At 44.7% G+C, this 14,582-nt stretch overlaps 1 protein-coding gene and 4 non-coding genes across 5 annotated transcripts; all 5 read right to left on the minus strand.

Annotated features, from left to right (window-relative positions):
- Positions 1 to 10,461: 10,461 nt before the first annotated feature.
- LOC121581731 lies at positions 10,462 to 10,593 on the minus strand. Its single transcript, XR_006003265.1, has one exon. It is a non-coding gene; the product is annotated as a small nucleolar RNA SNORA35 (small nucleolar RNA).
- Positions 10,594 to 10,908: 315 nt separating this feature from the next.
- LOC121580537 (40S ribosomal protein S8) lies at positions 10,909 to 14,485 on the minus strand. Its single transcript, XM_041895476.2, has 6 exons — positions 14,395 to 14,485; positions 13,392 to 13,498; positions 12,918 to 13,017; positions 12,404 to 12,579; positions 11,714 to 11,843; positions 10,909 to 11,061 (listed from the first exon to the last, which is right to left on the minus strand). Exons 1-6 carry the CDS (start codon positions 14,396 to 14,398, stop codon positions 10,952 to 10,954), a joined length of 627 nt encoding a protein of 208 aa, XP_041751410.1. The 5' UTR covers positions 14,399 to 14,485; the 3' UTR covers positions 10,909 to 10,951.
- Positions 12,778 to 12,846, minus strand: LOC121581721. The gene has a single exon (XR_006003256.1). It is a non-coding gene; the product is annotated as a small nucleolar RNA SNORD38 (small nucleolar RNA).
- Positions 13,143 to 13,250, minus strand: LOC121581723. The gene has a single exon (XR_006003257.1). It is a non-coding gene; the product is annotated as a small nucleolar RNA SNORD46 (small nucleolar RNA).
- LOC121581719 lies at positions 13,583 to 13,649 on the minus strand. The gene has a single exon (XR_006003254.1). It is a non-coding gene; the product is annotated as a small nucleolar RNA SNORD55/SNORD39 (small nucleolar RNA).
- Positions 14,486 to 14,582: the final 97 nt, after the last annotated feature.

Genomic DNA, 14,582 nt, shown 5'->3' on the forward strand with positions numbered 1-14,582 from the left:
AACTACAGTTACTGGTTGGATAACACAACCCAGGACTACATCCTAGAACTACAGTTACTGGTTGGATAACACAACCCGGACTACACCCTAGAACTACAGTTACTGGTTGGATAACACAACCCAGGACTACACCCTAGAACTACAGTTACTGGTTGGATAACACAACCAAGGACTACACCCTAGAACTACAGTTACTGGTTGGATAACACAACCCGGGACTACACCCTAGAACTACAGTTACTGGTTGGATAACACAACCCGGGACTACACCCTAGAACTACAGTTACTGGTTGGATAACACAACCCGGGACTACACATAGAACTACAGTTACTGGTTGGATAACACAACCCGGGACTACACCCTAGAACTACAGTTACTGGTTGGATAACACAACCCAGGACTACACCCGAGAACTACAGTTACTGGTTGGATAACACAACCCAGGACTACACCCTAGAACTACAGTTACTGGTTGGATAACACAACCCGGGACTACACTCTAGAACTACAGTTCCTGGTTGGATAACACAACCCAGGACTACACCCTAGAACTACAGTTACTGGTTGGATAACACAACCCAGGACTACACCCTAGAACTACAGTTACTGGTTGGATAACACAACCCAGGACTACACCCCTAGAACTACAGTTACTGGTTGGATAACACAACCCGGGACTACACCCTAGAACTACAGTTACTGGTTGGATAACACAACCCGGGACTACACCCTAGAACTACAGTTACTGGTTGGATAACACAACCCAGGACTACACCCTAGAACTACAGTTACTGGTTGGATAACACAACCCAGGACTACACCCCTAGAACTACAGTTACTGGTTGGATAACACAACCCAGGACTACACCTAGAACTACAGTTACTGGTTGGATAACACAACCCAGGGACTACACCCTAGAACTACAGTTACTGGTTGGATAACACAACCCAGGACTACACCCTAGAACTACAGTTACTGGTTGGATAACACAACCCGGGACTACACCCTAGAACTACAGTTACTGGTTGGATAACACAACCCGGGACTACACCCTAGAACTACAGTTACTGGTTGGATAACACAACCCAGGACTACATCCTAGAACTACAGTTACTGGTTGGATAACACAACCCAGGACTACACCCTAGAACTACAGTTACTGGTTGGATAACACAACCCGGGACTACACCCTAGAACTACAGTTACTGGTTGGATAACACAACCCAGGACTACACCCTAGAACTACAGTTACTGGTTGGATAACACAACCCGGGACTACACCCTAGAACTACAGTTACTGGTTGGATAACACAACCCAGGACTACATCCTAGAACTACAGTTACTGGTTGGATAACACAACCCAGGACTACACCCTAGAACTACAGTTACTGGTTGGATAACACAACCCAGGACTACATCCTAGAACTACAGTTACTGGTTGGATAACACAACCCAGGACTACACCTAGAACTACAGTTACTGGTTGGATAACACAACCCAGGGACTACACCCTAGAACTACAGTTACTGGTTGGATAACACAACCCGGGACTACACCCTAGAACTACAGTTACTGGTTGGATAACACAACCCGGGACTACACCCTAGAACTACAGTTACTGGTTGGATAACACAACCCAGGACTACACCCTAGAACTACAGTTACTGGTTGGATAACACAACCCAGGACTACACCCTAGAACTACAGTTACTGGTTGGATAACACAACCCAGGACCACATCCTAGAACTACAGTTACTGGTTGGATAACACAACCCAGGACTACACCCTAGAACTACAGTTACTGGTTGGATAACACAACCCAGGACTACACCCTAGAACTACAGTTACTGGTTGGATAACACAACCCGGGACTACACCCTAGAACTACAGTTACTGGTTGGATAACACAACCCAGGACTACATCCTAGAACTACAGTTACTGGTTGGATAACACAACCCGGGACTACATCCTAGAACTACAGTTACTGGTTGGATAACACAACCCAGGACTACACCCCTAGAACTACAGTTACTGGTTGGATAACACAACCCAGGACTACACCCTAGAACTACAGTTACTGGTTGGATAACACAACCCAGGACCTCACCCTAGAACTACAGTTACTGGTTGGATAACACAACCCAGGACTACACCCTAGAACTACAGTTACTGGTTGGATAACACAACCCAGACTACATCCTAGAACTACAGTTACTGGTTGGATAACACAACCCAGGACTACATCCTAGAACTACAGTTACTGGTTGGATAACACAACCCAGGACTACACCCTAGAACTACAGTTACTGGTTGGATAACACAACCCAGGACCACATCCCTAGAACTACAGTTACTGGTTGGATAACACAACCCGGGACTACATCCCAGAACTACAGTTACTGGTTGGATAACACAACCCGGGACTACACCCTAGAACTACAGTTACTGGTTGGATAACACAACCCGGGACTACACCCTAGAACTACAGTTACTGGTTGGATAACACAACCGGACTACACCCTAGAACTACAGTTACTGGTTGGATAACACAACCCGGGACTACACCCTAGAACTACAGTTACTGGTTGGATAACACAACCCAGGACTACACCCTAGAACTACAGTTCCTGGTTGGATAACACAACCCAGGACTACACCCTAGAACTACAGTTCCTGGTTGGATAACACAACCCAGGACTACACCCTAGAACTACAGTTACTGGTTGGATAACACAACCCAGGACTACACCCTAGAACTACAGTTACTGGTTGGATAACACAACCCCAGGACTACACCCTAGAACTACAGTTCCTGGTTGGATAACACAACCCAGGACTACACCCTAGAACTACAGTTACTGGTTGGATAACACAACCCAGGACTACACCCTAGAACTACAGTTACTGGTTGGATAACACAACCCAGGACTACACCCTAGAACTACAGTTACTGGTTGGATAACACAACCCGGGACTACACCCTAGAACTACAGTTACTGGTTGGATAACACAACCCAGGACTACACCCTAGAACTACAGTTACTGGTTGGATAAAGTAGTCCATAAAACACCCAATCATGGTGCAGACTACTACTTATTGGTCGTTCAGCTTTATTACAGGTTCTACGAAACAGTTTAGGAGGACAATGTATTACACAACAGCAGTAGTTGACGTTCCAACCTGGTAGATCTTGGCGTCCCTCATCAGTTTCTCTACGGGGTATTCTGAGTTGAAGCCGTTTCCGCCAAACACCTGCACGGCGTCGCTGGCCACCTGGTTGGCGATGTCCCCGGCGAAGGCCTTAGCGATGGAGGCGTAGTACGTGTTCCTCTTCCCGTTGTCAACCTCCCACGCTGACCTCTGCCAGCCCATCGTGGCCAGCTCCACCTTCATGGCCATCTCAGCCAACAGGAACGACACCACCTGGTGCTGTGGGGGGGGGAGAAAGGTCAAACCTCAGAGTATAGTGGTGTGTTCAGTACAACAGAAGTGTTCAACGGGTGCTGCACAAGTTTTGCGATTTTCTTTAAAATGATCACACCCATATTGATCAGGCCACACCCACCAGACTAAGATTAAGCCTGGTCCTGGACTATGATCACACCCATATTGATCAGGCCACACCCACCAGACTAAGATTAAGCCTGGTCCTGGACTACAAAACATTTTAAAGTTGTGACAAGCTCTTGCTGAGGCTGAATTGATGAATCTCTTACCTCAGAAAGGCAACATTCTAATGTCCAATACTAACATCGCTTCATGTATTCATACGTGGTGTGGAACTGTGGATATTAAAACAAAATGTGGTTAACCTCAGCGATAAATTTTCCGAAGGTCCTCCTCTCCAGAGCGTAGCCAGTGGCTTCGTCCAGAGCTCTCTGAGCCAGACCAGTAGCGCCTGCATCTACCTGGACACACATCAGTAAGACATATTTGTAAAAAAATTAATAAAAGTCGAATTAGCACTTTACTGTTGCTAATACCACTTCCTGTGTGGGTCCCACAGGAAGTGCCACTGCCAGAAAACGAGCAAATTGCTAGAGTAGAGCAACTAATTGATTCACAGTGTCCCTAACAGATGCTTATCATTACTTTGAGATCATTAAGATGCCATGATAAACATCTGCCAGGGAATGTGTCTGGAGCTGCAAGTGTAAACAAAAAACTGTTTGTCACATACAGTGGGGGAAAAAAGTATTTAGTCAGCCACCAATTGTGCAAGTTCTCCCACTTAAAAATATGAGAGAGGCATGTAATTTTCATCATAGGTACACGTCAACTATGACAGACAAATTGAGAAAAAAAATCCAGAAAATCACATTGTAGGATTTTTAATGAATTTATTTGCAAATTATGGTGGAAAATAAGTATTTGGTCACCTACAAACAAGCAAGATTTCTGGCTTTCACAGACCTGTAACTTCTTCTTTAAGAGGCTCCTCTGTCCTCCACTCGTTACCTGTATTAATGGCACCTGTTTGAACTTGTTATCAGTATAAAGACACCTGTCCACAACCTCAAACAGTCACACTCCAAACTCCACTATGGCCAAGACCAAAGAGCTGTCAAAGGACACCAGAAATAAAATTGTAGACCTGCACCAGGCTGGGAAGACTGAATCTGCAATAGGTAAGCAGCTTGGTTTGAAGAAATCAACTGTGGGAGCAATTATTAGGAAATGGAAGACATACAAGACCACTGATAATCTCCCTCGATCTGGGGCTCCACGCAAGATCTCACCCCGAAGTCAAAATGATCACAAGAATGGTGAGCAAAATCCCAGAACCACACAGGGGGGACCTAGTGAATGACCTGCAGAGAGCTGGGACCAAAGTAACAAAGCCTACCATCAGTAACACTACGCCGCCAGGGACTCAAATCCTGCAGTGCGAGACGTGTCCCCCTGCTTAAGCCAGTACATGTCCAAGCCCGTCTGAAGTTTGCTAGAGTGCATTTGGATGATCCAGAAGAGGATTGGGAGAATGTCATATGGTCAGATGAAACCAAAATATAACTTTTTGGTAAAAACTCAACTCGGTCGTGTTTGGAGGACAAAGAATGCTGAGTTGCATCCAAAGAACACCATACCTACTGTGAAGCATGGGGGTGGAAACATCATGCTTTGGGGCTGTTTTTCTGCAAAGGGACCAGGGACGACTGATCCGTGTAAAGGAAAGAATGAATGGGGCCATGTATCGTGAGATTTTGAGTGAAAACCTCCTTCCATCAGCAAGGGCATTGAAGATGAAACGTGGCTGGGTCTTTCAGCATGACAATGATCCCAAACACACCGCCCGGGCAACAAAGGAGTGGCTTCGTAAGAAGCATTTCAAGGTCCTGGAGTGGCCTAGCCAGTCTCCAGATCTCAACCCCATAGAAAATCTTTGGAGGAGTTGAAAGTCCGTGTTGCCCAGCGACAGCCCCAAAACATCACTGCTCTAGAGGAGATCTGCATGGAGGAATGGGCCAAAATACCAGCAACAGTGTGTGAAAACCTTGTGAAGACTTACAGAAAACGTTTGACCTGTGTCATTGCCAACAAAGGGTATATAACAAAGTATTGAGAAACTTTTGTTATTGACCAAATACTTATTTTCCACCATAATTTGCAAATAAATTCATTAAAAGTCCTACAATGTGATTTTCTGGATTTATCTATAGTCAACAAACAGTTACAATCTTTTCTTTCTGTTAACAGTATTTTTAGCACCAATCAATCTGGTTTTAGATCTAAACACAGTACCACATCGGCCACTATGCTTGTTGTAAATGATATTGCAAATGCCTTAGATGATAGAAAGCACTGTGCTGCGTTGTTTGTAGATTTGTCAAAAGCTTTTGACACTGTAGACCATGCTATCCTTTTGATTAAGCTGTCATCTATAGGACTGGGCACTGATGCCTGTCGATGGTTTTATGACTATCTTATAGATAGAACTCAGGCCGTCATGGTCAAGTCTGACCCCTTACAGTTACTTAAAGGGGTCCCTCAGGGTTCAATAATTGGCCCACTATTGTTCTCACTTTATATAAACAACATTGGTGATGATATCAGATATTGTAAATTCCATTGATATGCAGATGACCCAGTGATGTACTATCGCTCCAACAGCGGACCAAGCTTTAATGCAGTTGGAGTTGATTTTAGGATACTACAGGGGTCTCTTTTACAGCTTAAACTTGTTTTAAACGCTAAGAAAACAAATGTCATGTTTTTTTTCTAGGTCTAAACTCTCAATTAGAAACACTTTTTTTTCCACATTTTTTTCTATTTTTTTTTTTGTTCTTCCCTAAATAGTTATGTTATGTAAAGCAAACGCGCTCTAGCCAACGGCTCCCAGATACAGTGGGGGGTAGGCTACCTGCATTATGTCAAACGGCAGCCAAGCATCAATCATCATGTCACCAGAATGAGACCCTCGATATTTATTGGAAAGGAGCACGAAGCTCATCACCCAGCGAAGTTATTATTTCCTCTGTAGCCTAATAAACTGCACGCTTTCCCAAGTCGCAGTGGGAAGAGGACCACACGCCATCGCGTGACTCCAACTTTACTTCGATATGGTTATCATATCAGTATTTGCACATAGAGTTTCCACCGGGCCTTCTCTCGCATAATTAATTTTTTAGCGAAAAACAAAAAGATCCCACCATGTTGAATGAACAAATTGTTTGTCTGTCTGAATTTTATAAAATTGTACCGGCAATAGTTTCCATCAGCCCGGCCGTGACTTTCTTCATGCATCAGGTTGGATGGAAACCTGGTTAGTGAGAGGCGGTATAATAAGACCATCTCCATTTTGAAGTAGTACATTTTCGTGTTCTATTACTTCTGCACACTGCCACCCAAAACACATAGATCCAATGGTTGTAAAGATGGGGAGAGGGTCTGTCCAAAATAAAGAGATGCTCTGCTTTTTTTGACACAACAATCAAAAAAGCAAGACCTGCAGGCTCTAGTTTAGTCTTGATTATTGTCCAGTCGTGAGGTCGAGTGCTGCAAGGAAAGACCTAGTTAAGCTGCAGCTTGTCCAGAACAGAGCGGCACGTCTTGCTCTTCATTGTTATCAGAGGGCTGATATAAATACTATGCAATAATAAAATCTCAAATTGTGTCCATAGTCAACTTACACTCAGCTCTGATACACACACTTACCCCACCAGACATGCCACCAGGGGTCTTTTCACAGTCCCCAAATCCAGAACAAATTCAAGAAAGCATACAGTATTATAGAGAGCCATTATTGCATGAAACTCTGTTCCATCTCATATTGCTCAAATGAACAGCAAACCTGGTTTTAAAAAACAGATAAAGCAACACCTCGCGGCACAACGCCTCTCCCCTATTTGACCTAGATAGTTTGAGTGTATTGATATGTAGGCTATGTGTGCCTTTAAAAATGTTTTATGTAGTTCTGTCCTTGAGCTGTTCTTGTCTATTAATGTTCTGTATTATGTCATGTTTCATGTTTTGTGTGGACCTCAGGAAGAGTAGCTGCTGCTTTCGCAACAGCTAATGGAGATCCTAATAAAATACAAAAAAATAATGTGTTGTTTGAACAGGTATAAAGCAAAGGTTGGCGATTTACTGACCCATTTTATGGATTGTTTGCTCAGGAGTATACTCAGAGGAAGAAGTGACGCGGGAGGGTTTACTCCACCCAAAATATGTCCATGAAAAATAAGCCCACGAAGTGAGGAATTTTTTTATGGAGGTCAACGAGTGTTGAATTTAGTCAACCCAAAAATGCTATTGCTAATTTGGTACGTGACGCTTATTCGATCAAACATAAGTTTCTTAATGGTTAGGTTGTTAAGAATGCACTGACGGTAGGCCTCCTGTAGCTCAGTTGGTAGAGCATGGTGCTTGCAACGCCAGGGTGATGGGTTCGATACCCACTGGGGGCCAGTATGAAAAAATGTATGCACTCACTAACTGTAAGTCGCTCTGGATAAGAGCGTCTGCTAAATGACGTAAATGTAAATAGACACGTTGCACTTCGGTAATGCAAACATCTTTATCAGTTGTGCCTGTTTTCATAGAGGTCTCATGGACAGTGGATGTATTCATGGTTGCCAAGGGAAGCCAGGCTTCCCCAAATATTTGACCGATAAAATAATTTATCTTTCGTCTCTTGTGTTTTCATAACTTTCCGTAAATTCACAAGTTGCTGAATCTCACCGGAGAAATCATCCAAGCGAGGGAAACAGCGGCCCTCTGTCTCAGTAAATGTATCTGATGCTGTCTGGACCTAAAGAGCATGACATGTTGCCACCGTAGCATTTGATTGATGCCAGCGTGAATTTGGCCTTTTCCTCCCAAATAAAAGAATGAGCCAATCAGCGTTGAGCGGAACTCAACTGTGCGTTGTCCTGGTGCAACCATAAATTAAGATATTGTGCCTCTGTCCTGAGACGATTGACGGTCAATATGTAGCCTAGTAGGCTCACGTTAACTAGCTAGCTAACTGCACTAGCTGGTGCATTGTTGTCCACGGGAGGAACTGTAGGCTAGTATCAAGCATTGTAGTTAGGCAACCTATGACAACAAAAACTAAAAGTGTACTGTATCACAGAGCCATAGATCGTTTTGCCAACTAGTCTACAAGTAGGGTGTCAACTTTTGTTTTACCTGTACACACACAAATCAGCCCCATGGACAGACATGATTTTTTAGCAACATTGATTGGACTTAATTGTTTTTGGTATCATTAAGTTTGTTTTCAGTGTATTAAACGAAGCATATATAGCCTTGTTGATTTGATGTTTACATGAAGTTGAAATGGTGCAGGAATAGTGCAGGCAGCGCTCCTGTCTTTGTGCTGACTTGTGGTAACTCGATGGTTCTAAATTAGCAAACTGTTGAAAACATTAACTTGCTTGACCATGCTGCCGGTGATAGAACTGTTGGTTACCTGCAATATTTGCTTTGTGGACTTCACCAGATGTTGCTCTCCGGTTTTGTGATGAAACAAACGTACGTGTAGTTGAATTTATTCCGCCACTGTGCGACTCGTCTTTGTCATAGCCTTCTTGTAGATTTACATTTTAGTCATTTAGCAGACGCTCTTATCCAGAGCGACTTACAGTTAGTGAGTGCATACATATTTGTTTTCATACTGGCCCTCACCGTGGGATCGAACCCACAACCCTGGCGTTGCAAATGCCATGCTCTACCAACTGAGCTACATCCCTGCCAGCCATTCCCTCCCCTGGACGACGCTGGGCCATTCCCTCCCCTACCCTGGATGACGCTGGGCCATTCCCTCCCCTACCCTGGATGACGCTGGGCCATTCCCTCCCCTACCCTGGACGACGCTGGGCCATTCCCTCCCCTACCCTGGATGACGCTGGGCCAATTGTGCGCCGCCCATGAGGAGTATGAATCAATGGGTTATAGATCAAACAAACCTAATTATCACAACATAGGTTGTAATATGGCTTTTTTACTGGCTTGGCTTCCTCAGTGATTTTACCCACGCACCGCTACTGCTCATTAATACAACCAGTTTTAACAAACATTGAGGGCTTCCACTATTTTAATGTGGTCAACTGGGTGGGGATTCCTATGAGTTGGGCGTAATCAGCCAATTAAGAAAATGTACTACTTTAAAAATGGAGATACTCAACGGAGCTGCCGATGCAGTCACAACGGTAAGTCCTCCATCCATCTATATTGACTGTTCACAATCTGCCCTCATTAGCTAGATGCCTGACAACCCACATGGAATCATGCGATCCCGACTTCACCCACAGGAAGTCCCACCCAGGTGATTACTTCAAAGTAAGTTCTAAACGATCCAGGCTCTGTCGTATCCGGCCGCGACCGGGAGACCCATGGGGCGGCGCCCAATTGGCCCAGCGTCGTCCAGGGTAGGGAATGGCTGGCAGGGATGTAGCTCAGTTGGTAGAGCATGGCATTTGCAACGCCAGGGTTGTGGGTTCGAACCCACGGTGAGGGGCAGTATGAAAAAATAATGTATGCACTCACTAACTGTAAGTCGCTCTGGATATGAGCGTCTGCTAAATGACTAAAATGTAAACGGTGCTTCCATGCTCCAACAGGCTTTAGGGCACTAGAGTACACCATCTATGGTATGACATCACTGAGAAATATCCTTTAGAACAGTGGGAGCCCTGTCGGCCAAGCATCTATATTCTGACTAGACCCATAAGGAACGAGATGCCATGTTAGGAAAAGGCTGGACAGGCTCTGTTTCTGCAAGACCCCATGTGAACTAATAGTTATAAAAATTATACAGTGTATACATTTCTAAAACCCCATGCAGTCAACTTTCATTTGGAATTTAGACTGAACGGTATGTTCAAGTACACGCAAGAGGTGACTAGAAGCCTCATTACCAATCTGTTTCATTATCAACTTTACCCAAAAATCAAATCACACAGATCAGTTCAAGATCTCACTTTATTCAGCAGATTTCAATGAACCTTTCATATTTGTTCTCTGCCATCGAAAGGGAGGGGCCAGTGTTGTGGCCAGCCCTTCTGCCTGTGGCGGAGGTTAATCTGGCACTGGAATGAGACAGGAGAGCCAGGGAGATGGCAAACCTGGCACTAGACAGTGCTGCGGCAGCAAAAAGACCAACTAAACAAAACCCTATTGGAAGATTACACTCGTCAACCCCCATTTAAACCACTAAGGCCCTTATTGCAACCATCTCAAAACTCACAAACAGCCCATTCACAGATTTGAATGTGCTTCAGCCAACTCAGTTGAATAACTGTCAAGTTTGGTGAAGCACATTCAGAATTGAACCAGACTACTAAAACCAACTGTGTCCAGGAATCAAAACTGAATCAGTTTAGTTAAATTAAAAACGTACTCTACAGTAGTCAACCACCCAAGACCATAACTCTAAAAGAAAAGACCTTGACAGCGATGTGGGATGTTTGTTTTTATTGATGTGGTATCAAACTGCTGTACACTATTTGCCCTTCTTGGCCTTGATTTTCCTCAGGTAGAACTCCAACTCCTTACCCTCCAACACGTAGCCGTCGACCCGGCCGCACTGGCCCGGCTTGGAGGCAATGCAGGCTGCAGGGAGGGAGAGAGAGAGGAGAGCCTTAATGAAAGTGGAGAAAGGAGGGAGAGAGCGGCGGAAAAGCCAAGACATGGATATTACCAAGTCAAAAGACAAGCGCACCAACTAGCAAGTAACAGAAGTCCCCATCAGAAAATTGGTAAGGCGTATCGTCGCTGAGGATTCAGTAGGATCTCATCATGAACCTTGTAAAGCAGTGTTCCAGACCCACAGGGTGTGCAAGTCGTGCCATTAAATTGAGTCAATTAGGTGTTAGTGCTAGGGAGGAACCTAAGCCTGCACATCCTGTGTGGCCCCCCCCAAGTTTAATTCCGAGACCTACAGGGCGAGCAGGCTTTTGTTCCAGCCCTACACCATCACACCCGATTCAGCCAGTTCTGAAAACCACGATTAGAGCCACTCACGTATGTTAGTGGTGGTCTGGAACCAAAGCCTGCACACTCAGTACCAGAATATGGATCGAAGAACACTGCTATAATTAGGACCTGGGCCTGTATCCACAAAGCTCAGAGTAGGTGTGCCTTTTAATAAGATATCCGATTTGGACAGACCCTAGAACATCCTACTCAGACGCTTTGTAGATCCAGGACGTCCAGGAGTGTTTCCCGGGCCGGCAGCGCTAACCAGTTGAGGCTGTGGACTCACCAAGGAGTTTCCCCTGCATGAACTGTTCCTCAAGGAGAGAGCTGATTTTGCAGTTCTTCTTGCGCTCGTCAAACTTCTTCTGGATCTTCTTCGACCTCTTCTTGTTAATCACCTCCTCCTCCTCAGGAGTCTTAACACAGGAAAGACAGATTGCCGTTAGGCGATTAAATGGGCACAATGCTGCAATATATAACCTGTGATTGACTAGTGCAGCTGCCCCTGGTAAGAGCACTAGTCATTTAGCTGCAATATCAGAACATCCCATTCAACAGTACATTTAGTGTCACTCAGTTAACTTGCCTTGTAATAAAAATCACAAATATCGATCAGTCATTCAGTAGCAGAACTGGACAAAAGGTATATTCATAGAAGACCAGAGATCCTAATCAACATTATGGACAAACGTGAATTTTCACATCTCTGGACAATAGTGCACTGGGTAAGACAAAGGTTACCATTTGGGACACAACAGCCGTAGCCGTTGTCAGCCTTACGGCAAAAGGTTTAAGAAACAGGGCTCCATTTGGGAGCCAATCTGTTGACTGGTACAGAGCAGAAAAAGCGCTTGTAGCAGTGTAAGGAAATACAGGCACCATTTGGGAGCCAATCTGTTGACTGGTACAGAGCAGAAAAAGCGCTTGTAGCAGTGTAAGGAAATACAGGCACCATTTGGGACAGTCTTGTACGCACCAGCTTGGCTCCCTTCTTGCGTCCCAGAGGAGTGGCGAAGTGGGCCTCGTACCACTGCCTGTAGGGCAGGCTGTCCACGAGGACGATGCAGTTCTTCACCAAGGTCTTGGTTCTCACCAACTCGTTGTTTGAGGCGTTGTACACCACATCAATTATCCTGGTTTTACGAGTGCAGCCTGAAGATTAAAGTGTGTCAATACCACCAAAATGCTGTGAAATTACTGGAGTTATGAAACATTTTGTTTCAAGGGCAGCCTGGAGAATGAACACAAGGACCATTAGATTTCAGGTAGCATTAAAACGCTAAAGACGGGGTGAAATTGAGTTCAATCACCAAAAATGTTTGGTTTTAATGAGTTAATCTAGCTTTAGTCTTTCTCAGAGTCACGAATATCGTCACAAGCATTCAGTAGCAGAACTGGACATGGATATCTTCATGGAAAGACTTCAGCTCATCCAGCTGAGGGGAATAGTGATGACCTTAAAGAACACGACAGAGCGAGGAGAGACTTACACTCAGAGCCCCAGGAGAAGTTGCCCACGTCAACCCTCAGAGCGCGGTACTTCTTGTTGCCACCGCGGGTCCTCACCGTGTGAATACGACGGGGTCCAATCTAGGACACGGGGAAAGACGGGCAACATTTGTTTTAGTAGAAACCAAAAATACATCACGAGTGAATTAATTGCATTACATGCATAGGGATACCAAGTGGCTACACGTGTCCCATTGTTCGGCATCGGTGTGTCAGTGTAACTATGACAGTCCGGGTCATTGGTAGGTCCTTACAAATTGAACCAAAACGGCCAAAACAGACCTACCTATGGTCAATGTCTAATCATCCACACCGCATTAAATCCACACTCCCATTGAACTAGCTACTACGCCACATTCCCCTACCGATATCCCCACAGGCAACAAGTCTAGATTGAGTTACTATAGCTTAGTCGACCCCGTAGCATCACTACAGGTGGTCGGTGTAGTCGTTACCTTGGTGTTAGCTGGAGGACGACCCAGCTCATACTTCCTCTTCTTGTGATAGGGCTTTCGTTTGCCGCCGGTCTTGCGGCGTTTATGCCAGTTGTCCCTAGAGATACCTGGGTCACAGAAGCAAGACACTGGTGAGGAAGGCGCAAACTCCGCCGAATTAACCTAACCAAGCAGTTACTTTCACGTGCTTTTGAGTGTCAGTTCTCCAAGGTGGTTATCCGCACAGTAATCTCGGAAACCTAGTTGTCATCATATTCACTCAAGCACACAGATTCTCCGAATAGAGGTTCCCCTTACGTGCAACTTACCAGTAGGCCTATGGTCTCAAGTATCCCTAGGGGTTCTAGTGACGCTGGTTGGGAACCACTACAACTACACATGGCTCGCCTGCGCTAGCGTGGTTGTGAGTAGCCATTAGCATAGTGTCAGCGAGATAAGAGTAGCCCGCTGACATACTACCTAGTCTAGTTAGACACTGAACACAGTCTAGTAGATAAACTTCCTAACCATGCAGATTTAGCCGCGATGCATTAGTTGAAACGTAATCAATTCAGTGAGCGAAAACGTGGAAGACGTCCGAAGGCCTAGCGCTAGCTAATCATTGCAACATCACTAACTAGCTAGTTAACGAGGAATCGCAAGCAATATTTCAACCAAACAATTCAACACAGAAAGGTATATTAACGCTAATGGGATAAAATAGACTTAGAAACATCAGACATTACAAGAGACTGAGTGAAATTCGAGAATTATTAGCAAATTACGCTCAATTGCAAGTCAAAGGTAGACTAGCCCATGAGAGCCGCCATCTTGTTACATGTCAGACATTGTTTTACAATAATTCCGTTTTAAAAAGTATCAATTGGCTTATTCGTACAATTTAACAACATAACCGTTTACATTAAGATACACTTTAACATGCCAAACCATCATAGATATAGTCCTGATGTAAACAACTGATGGACAAGGATTCTTGCAGCGACCCGAAGATGAAAACACGTACCCATTCTCAGGCGCCGGCTAGAAAGAGAACACGCAAGCGCTCATGGGGAAGTTTCAAGGTGTCAGATATCGCGAGATTATCAGAGCAGCTCTTCTTCGGATATCTCCAAATGCAGTTTAGCAACCTGTAAATTGGACTACCGCCATCTATGTGTGACCAGACTGTGCACCACCCAGGATAAACTTGAA

Source organism: Coregonus clupeaformis, unplaced genomic scaffold, assembly GCF_020615455.1.
Source record: "Coregonus clupeaformis isolate EN_2021a unplaced genomic scaffold, ASM2061545v1 scaf0393, whole genome shotgun sequence".
Lineage (NCBI taxonomy): Eukaryota > Metazoa > Chordata > Actinopteri > Salmoniformes > Salmonidae > Coregonus > Coregonus clupeaformis.

Bases quoted from the DNA above. Each gene is read 5' to 3' on its own strand.
- LOC121580537 (XM_041895476.2), bottom strand. The intron at 13,018-13,391 runs GTAACGACTACA...CCCGTGTCCTAG, and splicing joins GTCCTCCAGCTAACACCAAG to ATTGGACCCCGTCGTATTCA. The intron at 11,062-11,713 runs GTGAGTCCACAG...CCCTCCCTGCAG, and splicing joins CATGCAGGGGAAACTCCTTG to CCTGCATTGCCTCCAAGCCG.